Source organism: Labrus mixtus, chromosome 5 (assembly GCF_963584025.1).
Source record: "Labrus mixtus chromosome 5, fLabMix1.1, whole genome shotgun sequence".
NCBI classification, from domain to species: domain Eukaryota; kingdom Metazoa; phylum Chordata; class Actinopteri; order Labriformes; family Labridae; genus Labrus; species Labrus mixtus.
Genome location: NC_083616.1, coordinates 12,598,416 through 12,608,379, shown reverse-complemented (window position 1 = coordinate 12,608,379; position 9,964 = coordinate 12,598,416). Strand labels below are relative to the sequence as shown.

At 40.0% G+C, this 9,964-nt stretch overlaps 1 protein-coding gene across 1 annotated transcript; it reads left to right on the top strand.

Annotated features, from left to right (window-relative positions):
* The first annotated feature begins 1,349 nt into the window (after positions 1–1,349).
* On the top strand, positions 1,350–9,964 carry LOC132974094 (hyaluronan and proteoglycan link protein 1-like). The gene is made up of 4 exons (XM_061037902.1): positions 1,350–1,636; positions 6,363–6,698; positions 7,749–8,051; positions 8,304–9,964. The coding sequence occupies exons 1-4, from the start codon at positions 1,546–1,548 to the stop codon at positions 8,591–8,593; spliced, it is 1,020 nt and encodes a 339-aa protein (XP_060893885.1). The 5' UTR covers positions 1,350–1,545; the 3' UTR covers positions 8,594–9,964.

The window sequence follows — 9,964 nt, the reverse complement described above, 5'->3', positions numbered from 1 at the left end:
TGAATGGTTTAAACTTACAGTCTGTGTAAGGAGTCTCTGTGCCCTCACACTGGGGACGTGGATGTTTGTAATTTTAGCCATTGTACCGTCTTATGTAATAGTTCTTCAGATCTCCAGGGGAATGGGGGTTTTGAAGCAAAGGGTAGAGGGGATGTACCCAGGGCAAGCTGGGACTTCAGAATATACAACAGGGGCCCACCATGTAATCTCTGTGGGGTTTGCGGGTTTGACAGACAGGGCCAAGGAAAGAAAGAGAGAGACATGGAAAGAAAACTGTTTGGGTTTTCCCAGCTGCAATAACTAAAGTGATGGAGTGGTCTAGAGCAGCATCTGCAGCGTGTTTCTGCTCTCTGTACCTTACCATCTTTCAAAGACAATCAGGATGGCTGAGAAAACGTTTAGAAGGGACCACACAGGCCCGCTGTGCTCATAGCTGGTCGCAAATCCACGTCCTACCTCGCTAAAGCTATTCCTTCTCCACTACTTTATTAGAAAAAGCCAGAGAGAGACATCCTCACACAATTTACAGTGACTCTGCAAGTATCCAACTGTGGGGAGGGATATGCTGACTTGGTTACAGATGTTGGAAATGTTCAACTAGGACAAGAGACTAAAAGCGTATGCACAGAAAAAATACTGAAGGGAAAAGAAAGAAAGGGAAGAGAAGGGAGAGTATTAAATAGCAGAAGCAGCCTTATGTATACATCATTTTTATGATGACTTTTACATTGAAGGATCTTGCATTAAACCAACAGGAATGCAAAGTGAGTAGACATCAAGTCTATCACAAGTGTGTGTATGTGTGTGTGTGTGTGTGTGTGTGTGTGGGGGACAATTTAGAGTTATTAACAACAGAACATTTCCAGCATAAACACGTTAATTTTCACTTCTGATATTGAAGCCTTGTAAAGAGACCTTAAAAACAGAAATTATGGAAATGGGTGTAAAATCTGATGAAATCTGGGTAAAAACAATGAGAACATTTGAAGGCTGCAATCTATGAGACAAGACTAAGTCATCATTAGATTTTACCATTATCTTTCACTTATTGCCTCTCATAAGACTACATTTAAAGCTGATCAGTTTCATTTTTACAACCTACGTTGTGATAATTTTGCTGTGTTGTGTTCCTTATCATCATTGTTCCTCTTATGTCTGGTATACATATTACTCCAGATTATTATCTGCTGCAAAATTGTCTATCACTGCATCTGTCATTCTCCCAAGGGAGGAGGAAGTTTTTCAAGATAATGTGGCAAAGGGGAGCCAGTATAGAGTTGTGCATGGTGATGAGGGGAGGGGGAGTGGTCTCAAGCATGTAAAGCTTCAATAAAAGGCACTTGTCTGGACCACTAAGGAGCCCAAACTTTCCAGTAGCACCACCGGCAGCTGCTGCACAAAGACAGATAGAGGGACAGCTAGATGAATACAAATTAAAGGAGAAATAAATTCTAAGCTAAAATTTACCTTAAAATATTTAAAACTTTGATAACTAAGTTGCTTTTTTTAAGTTTTATTTTTCCCCTTGTGTGAAAAAAAGAGAAAATGACAAGTCTGCTGTGCATCACGATATTTGTGCTGACTGTGGCAAGCAACGCATACAGCCAGGCAACAACTCCTCACTTAACACCAACAGGTAAGATTTCATTTTTTTGTGGGGAAAAAAAGATCATAATGTAGAATTTGTGCATGTTTCTATCTTTTGTGAATGCATACATTGTTACTGTGCATGGGGAAACAAGAGAACCATAAGAATCAGATGTTTAATTGACCTGAGAAAAGTAGTGCCACAGCTCAGGATCCTGGAACAACAGAGTCATTGTAGCTGTAGGTAACAGAGTCGTCTCTGGAGTAAAACACACATACACTGTAACACACACACACACGCGCACACACACACACACACACACACACACACACACACACACACACACACACACACACACACACACACACACACATACACACACACACACACACACACACACACACACACACACACACACACACACACACACAGACACAGACCATGTGAGCAGCACAGACCACAGAGCAGCACAGCACAGCTTGCTGTTCAGAATCATTCTGTCATTCACAAAGATGCACACTATCTACAGTACTGAGTGAAAATCATACCACTTATACTGCTGGTGTTACCTTTGACCATGGGTCAAGTTGGCTGAAACTGGGATAGCAGTGCTTGTGACTTTTTGGGATGTCCAGAATTTCCCACGGTCAGGTCTTGGTCTATAAGACTTTTATTTTTCGGGCTCATCTTTCTCTTCCTCTGGTAGCAGGAAAAAAAATAGAAAAAAAAAACACTTAGAGAGAACCTGCACTCCATCCTGAGGTTGTTATAATTCAAATTCACATCTGAAAACTAAACTCTGAAATAATGAAATATTTCTATTGCTGTGATAAACAATAAAAATGTCCAGCTACTGTGGATGCTCTTGTGTTGTATTAGTGGTATTTAATGCACTTTCAGCAGCTCTGCAGGCTGACTCAGTAGATGTCAAATTAAGGGTGTCTCAGCTCTCTTGCTTCCAAGAGGGGAGGAAATTGTTTCTAGCTGGGGAGATACATTTTCTGTGGGTGGAGATCTTGGCTTTTTTAAAATCCAAACATTGAAAAGAATTCTTATTGGCCAGTGGAGTCACACGTGCATCTGTGTATACAGTATTTCTATGTTTATGCATGACCTCACTGTCTGGGTTATGTAAAAGCATTGGCTCAGCTCAATCATTGTTCTATACAGTATAGCTTTTATTAGCCATATGAGCAGTGTATTCTCTTTCTGTTCACGGGGCGTTGCCTGTCCTAATACCTACTGACTCACTTTGGCAATGGGCGTTTTTGGACATCTGCCACGGTAACAGGCAGCCTGACAGGAGTAGAGTTAAGATTAACGACCTACAGCCAAACCTATAGAGCCCCATGCTGAAAAGGGTCCAAATGACTCTGTTTTTCCCTGTGAGGTAATAGTCTGTTCAGTCTAATGCTTACTGTAGTTGTCGGTTACCAAGGCTTGGCTTGGTTGCTAAGGGCTGGGTGGGATCAGAGAGTTTGGCTGGAAATGAGGCTGGGGGCTGAGTTTAAAATGCATTTACTGTAGGCCAGAAGATGAGATGTTAGTGAAGCCATGTTTGCTGCCATTGCATTTGTGTTAATTCAAAATGACTCGAAGTCTGTGACTGGAATTTCTATTTTGTGTACCCATGTGAGTGATACAAACCCATGCTGTTGTTTGTGCTTGTTCTGCGTGAGAGAAAGCAGGAAAGAGTTTATTGGAATAGGTGTGTAGGAGTTGGCCTGATGAGTTTGTCCCAGCTGTGCTTGTTAATTCTTTCTCCATATTGACACAATATGGAGCAGCAGCAGAAGAGAACAAAGCTGTGGGATATGGAAAATCATCCCATGTCTAACTGCACTTTCAAAAGGTGTGGCACATTACGCACAAGTTGATTACTTATATCCTTTTATCGAAGAGGGAAATGCGCCAGCTCATCCACATTGTGTTCATTTAATAACCTAAAGCACAAATTATGCTTCAAGGTTTAACTGCAGAATTAGACTCTTGTAGTTTCAGAAAATGTAGGTCACTGAGAAGACTTGGACCATTGTAATGTTGTTGTTAATTTACAGTTCAGTGTTACAAAGAGGCAGATGGTTCCAATCACTTGCTAATACAAGTTTTAACAGAGTGAGAGAGGATTGTGCTCAGTCATAAAATCGCAGTAGGTCTTGGCTGCAGCTGCAGAGCTGTTTTTATTGTTATGCACATGTGTTCTTTTACATCTTTGCTGCACTACAAAAAATGCAGATACACACAATTCAGATTTATCTGATGACCCATTTTTATGTAAAATGCAACAATTTAGCACCACCTTTGACCTCAGGGAGTTTTACATGAATAGGATGTGGCTGGAGTTGTAACAAAGTGAAGAAAGGCTTTCTTCTCTTGCTGAAAGGCTAAGTACACACAACAGGCTGGTGCTTTATGAGTGCAGTGTGTCCCACATGGTCAGGGCTACATTCTCCTGTGGGACATGTGTCTGCCGGTTGCTGCAGGAGCAGGAAGAGAGTATGGAATTACTTTCAACATGCCTGTTTCCCTGTCTGCTACTACTGTCTCAAAGGCATCATTACCTTTAATGTGTTCCAGAGTATAAGACATGTTTGACTACTTGTATGCCTTCATGTAGTGAATTATACAGTATTAGGTTAGTATACAGTAAGCTAGTCCAAGATAACATCTCAGCATTATGCTGCTTATGTAATGTTTCATCAGTTCTTTCATTCCCTCTTCACATTTTGGGCAAAACCACATTCAGCTGTCGTTTTTTTTTTTCTCTGAACAGTCAAATCTTTCCATGAGAGAGCACAATAAGCCCTTAGTCTAACCTCTTGAGAATATTCTTGGCATAAATGCTGGATGGCATCACATATGGTGAGCTAAGTGTTGACGTCACCATCGCCTTCACCTTTCCAGGGCGTTTGATGAACAGTTTAGTCACCCTGCTCCCCTCAGGTTCAATCACACGTCATGCAACTGCGACCCATGCTGAGGGTTTATGAGACACGGGGAGCAGTGAGTCATTCTTCAACGACAGAACGGGCATTGAGGAATTGCGACTGCTTTCGAAGACATTAGTAATTAGCAGTGGCAAAAGGGTGTTTCCTAGCTCATAATATACCTGGCATCTCGTTAACCAGTCAAGAGACTAGTGAGGCTACTAGATGGGGTAATGGAAGTAGCTTCTGGCATATAAGAAGAATTGCAGTCTAGTGGAAGATGGAAGTAAAAATGGCATGAAGTTGGACTGAAGGGTAGATTAACTCTGTCAGCAGTGCTTCTGCTAATTAAATCCTTCTGCAGGAAGGCTCAATATTAATGATCTGAGCACTGCTGAACAAAGTCCAGATACACTTCTACTGTGTGGTTTGAACAGAGTTCTACAACAGTTTCTGCAGGGTGTCGATTACAAATTGATGTAACTCCATGATGGGTACGTATGGTTTGGGGTACAAATTATGGGTTAATCAGAGAGGAATGAATATTATTGAATGTGTATCTCATGAAATGGGCAAAACAGGACTGCAAAAAAAAGGTGCCCCAACACTATATATTATTATTTCTATATTAAGAAAGAGGGAGCTGCTCTCAAAAACAGAGCAGCTCAGGGTTTTTAGTGACTATAGACTTGCCAAGGGACACTCAAGAGACTGAATTCAGCTTCAGCCATAAACGATTAATACTTGTGTCTCAATCATTTAGTCAATAACCATATTATTTTTTAAAAATCCTGTGCATTGAAGGGGTTGACTCCGCTTACAAGGTTGGTTTTCCAAGCTCTACCTGTGGGGGGATGGGTGTCAGGGATCACATCCGTCCATCTGGTGCTTATTATTGCCTGGCACAGGCCACCACTCGCTGGCCAGGGTCTTCTTAACTAAGCAAGCCCTGTGAGGTCTAAACATGGAGGTCAAGGAGATTGTGGGAACCTGCGGCGAGACACAAATGACCTGCTGTTTTGATTTAAAGGGTGGTCTAGCTTTGACAGGGAGGATAGAAAGAACGTGCACAGAGGAACAAAATAATGATGACAGCTAGACTCTGTATATCATCAACAATGTTATATGCTTACTTTGTCTGTTCTTCACTTGCTGCCTGATACTCTTTACAAAAATCTGATGGAACAGATGAAGAATAAGTATTTAAAGGGTTAAAGCTGTTGAACTAAAGGTTTTTAAGTGCCAGTTATGACAAGAGCAGGAAGGAGACTGAAGAGCAAGATTGGCTCAGGGGGCTGAAGACTGGCTGGTGTCCAAAACTGTATCTAATAAACCAAACAGGATACACCCAGACTCTTTGATAGCATCCGTGACGGAATGCTTTTCATCATAGCTGCATATGTGAAGTATAATAATATTATGCATTATATATAATGCATATTCATCATTATTATATTATTATTATACATGCAAAAACATGTTACAATGTTACAATTCACTAAGCAGACGCTTTTATCCAAAGCGACGTACATCAGAGAGTAAGTACAACACTAATCCATTCATACACCGCCACCGAAGCAGCGGGAGCAATGCGGGGTTAAGTGTCTTGCCCAAGGACACATTGGACATGTTGCTCAGCTGGGGATCGAACCCTTGATCTTCCGGTTGAGAGGCGACGACTTTGTGTTTTCTTACACTGCCTCAGTTTCAAGTCATTGTTTTATCAATATATAACATAAACCAAACATTAATTATTCTTATATTATTCTCTAGTTTGAATCCAATAATTATAAACCAAGTCATCACCAAACCCCAGTGAGGTAATATCATGTTTTCCTCTTTTCCAGTTAAGGTTTTTGCCGACCTAGGCTCCAATGTCACCCTGCCTTGCCGGCTCATGTCCAAGGACTTTGGTCACGTCGGTATCCGAGTCAAATGGTCCAAGGTGGCAGATGACGAGTCCCTGAATGAGGACGTGATGCTTGCAATGGGATTGCACAAGAGGAGCTATGGCAACTTTGTGAACCGCGTCTTTCTGCAGGAGCAAGACAATGAAGATGCTTCCTTAGTAATAAAAGATGTGTCCATGGATGACACAGGAAAATACCGTTGTGAGATCATCAACGGGATGGAAGACACAGTGCAAGAGTTACTCTTGGAAATTAAAGCTGGTGACCTTGATGGTAAATCCCATTATTTGTATCTATCTAAAGATGTAGCGTCGAGATGGGCCTTAAACTTCATGTTCATATGAAAGTGTGAATGATAGGAGGTGCTTCATCACCAGTCATTTCAAATTTCCTTTCCCTGTTTTAAATGCATGCAAGATTAATCATTTCCTTTAACAATTTTCGTTTCAGTAATTATTGAAAACATCCACTTTTCCATGTTGCAGAAAAAGCAAAACATAAGAACAGAAAACTTGTGCTGATTTATCCAAACCACTGTGATGATTCAGTCATGATTACATTTGAATTATTTTGCCTAACCCAAACTAGAAACACATGTTTCTTTGTTTGCAGTCCATATTCTCATACATCCGATCCACTTATCACTCTAAATTGTCTTCCATTAAAAATTTGCCAAAGACAAATGGCTTTGTCATGCAAGTTAGGTGTATTTACATATTTATCCATAAATTCCTGAAACTTTGCCTTGCGACACCTTAAATCTTTTTCATATGTTTGAGCTCTTCATGAGCCAAAGGCAGCACCCACCCACCCTTTGTTGATCATTTTTCACATGTGTGAAGGCTCTCTCTGGGTGGAGGTTGTACAAGCACACAATATTTTAGACAACAGCTGTGTGAACAGAATCATTATAACTTTCTGATACTTAGGTTCAGCTTCCAAAATGTCTATGAAATACTGAAAAAAAATCCATACGATTTTGATGACGTAAAAATGTGGTACAATTTAACTATTAAGCATTTCTTAACTCAAGCCTGAATTGGACTTCACTGATGTGCAAATATGGTGTTGAATTTATATTTCCCCACCACTTGTTGGGTCCATATTGATATTTGGCTTTGCTGAATAATCCAGCAGACCTTAAACCTAGTTGTATAGTTCTTTCCTGAAGAGGGGTAGACTAGCAAAACATTAATAAGTTATTAAAGTGCAGACATTTTGAGATACTTAATAGGCCTTCTCTAACTAACATTACAGTCACCATATAGACTTCAACGTTGACATATTTTATCTCATTTGTTTCACCTCTCCTGCATGTCTCAGGTGTTGTGTTCCCATACAACCCCCGTGTTGGCCGGTACAACATGAACTTCCAGGAAGCTTCTCAGGCCTGTGAGGACCAAGATGCTGAGATCGCCACCTATGATCAGCTGTTTGAAGCCTGGAAGGATGGTCTGGACTGGTGCAATGCTGGCTGGTTGGCTGATGGTTCAGTAAAGTATCCAATCACCAAATCCAGAGCTCCTTGTGGTGGGGCCAACAATGAGCCTGGTGTCAGAAGCTATGGCCTCCCTGACAAAAACTCTAGCCGCTTTGACGTGTTCTGCTATGCTTCTGCACTCAAGGGTGAGTGTTGATTTTATTTTTAACTATCCATTTTCCTTATTCATTATTTTATATATCTATTATTCCTGTGATGGGAATTCACAAGAGAACACATTGTAATTTAAGGTTTGGGAAAAAATATGATATGTATGGCCAGCTTAGCAGACAGTTTTAAAAAAAAATATCAGAATTATACTCACTGATATTTGAATTAATCCTTGTACAAAATAGAGTTGTTCTGCTAACAGCCTGTTTTACTTTTTCTGCTGTCAGGACATTTCTATTGGCTGGTCCAGCCCGACAGGCTGACCTTTGCTGAGGCAATGCAGGCATGCGTCGATGATGGTGCAGAGATCGCTAAGGTTGGCCACATGTATGCCGCCTGGAAGCTTGAGGGCTACGATCGCTGCGATGCTGGATGGTTGGCTGACGGAAGTGTTCGCTACCCCATCTCCAGGCCTCGTAAGAACTGCAGCCCAACAGAAGCTGCAGTGCGCTTCCTCGGTTTCCCAGACAAAAGTGTTAAGTCTTATGGCGTCTACTGTTACAAAGATGAGCAGTGAGAGGGTAGATAGAAGTAACGAAAACCATAACCACCAAAGAGCTGCAGCAACCACATCCAATAATGTCATCTATAAAGCATTAAAGCTTTGGATTGTAACTAGCATGAACTCAATACCTTTCTGAAACTGTGATAACCATTTTTAACGCCTAAAATGCCAATACTGTACATCTTACATCCATATGCAATGAACGACAAAATCTTTTGTAGCCATTAAGTTTTGTTTTTCTGTAACTGTGCATCCATTAGCAAAAATACTGTTGAGGAAAAGGCAATGGTGCCAATGTATGAGTGACATGACAGAGACAAGAACTTGATGGTTGTTGCACTTCATCTAAGTTTGTTTTGTCCTCCATAGAATGATTAGATAAGTGAAGTTGCCGATTTAAAGAATTTTTGCCCATGAAGAGATTTGCTGCTCTAGAACAGAATCAAGAACATAAAGGGGCTCCCACTGTTGAGCTATGGATATTTTATTTTCACTACTTCAAATGTTGAAAGGTTTCCAACTTAAGTAGTTGTGACTCAATTTGCAGTTTAATAAGAAAATGAATGTAATTGTCTTATTGGGCTGTGTTTTTCTGAATAATAGCTACCATTAGTTCAATCCCAATACATTATGAAAGACATTTATACTATTGTAACCTCATGCAGTAGGGTTTTTTAACTTTTTTTTTTGTACTTCTTTTTTTTTTTTAATCGTTTTACTCATAGACAACGTCCCTTGTTTTTTTACATGTTAATATTGTTTTTGTTTTTTTTAAATAACCAATTCTGTGATTTTATTTTTCAATGTTGTTCACGGTAGTTTTGAGAAAAGTAACAACAGGCGCATTAAAAAAAACAGCAGCACATCAGGAAGTTAGTACATACAGTATCTCCCTCTTTTGCCCTGAACACAGCCTTTCATGAATGTATATCTATCTTTCCAGTGGCACTCTTCTTATTCGTTAAATGCCAGAGTAAAGCTAATGATCCATTACACTTCTGAATGAGGATTCATTAATATTCATGGATCTGAATACTTTGGACCACTGTTGGCTTGTTTTGGACATACAGAGCTGGTTATTGAAACGTGTGTCTCATCGAGAAGACAACACCCTTTCAAGTTATCAGTTACAATAAAAAAATGTAACATTTTACCTTTTTTTACTTTTCTTAATCCTGGGCACTGACAAAAGTATTTACTGAAGGTTACATGTGGTAATATGAAGATGCATTGTTTGCAAAAACAAAACTTAAAAATGTCTGTTTTATTTGTGCATTTGTACACACCTGTGTATGAAAAAATGGTAAAGGTATTTTTGTATCTTGCTGCCATGTACCTTTTTCAACAAGCAGTTTGAAATAAAATATACAACTTTCAAGTAAA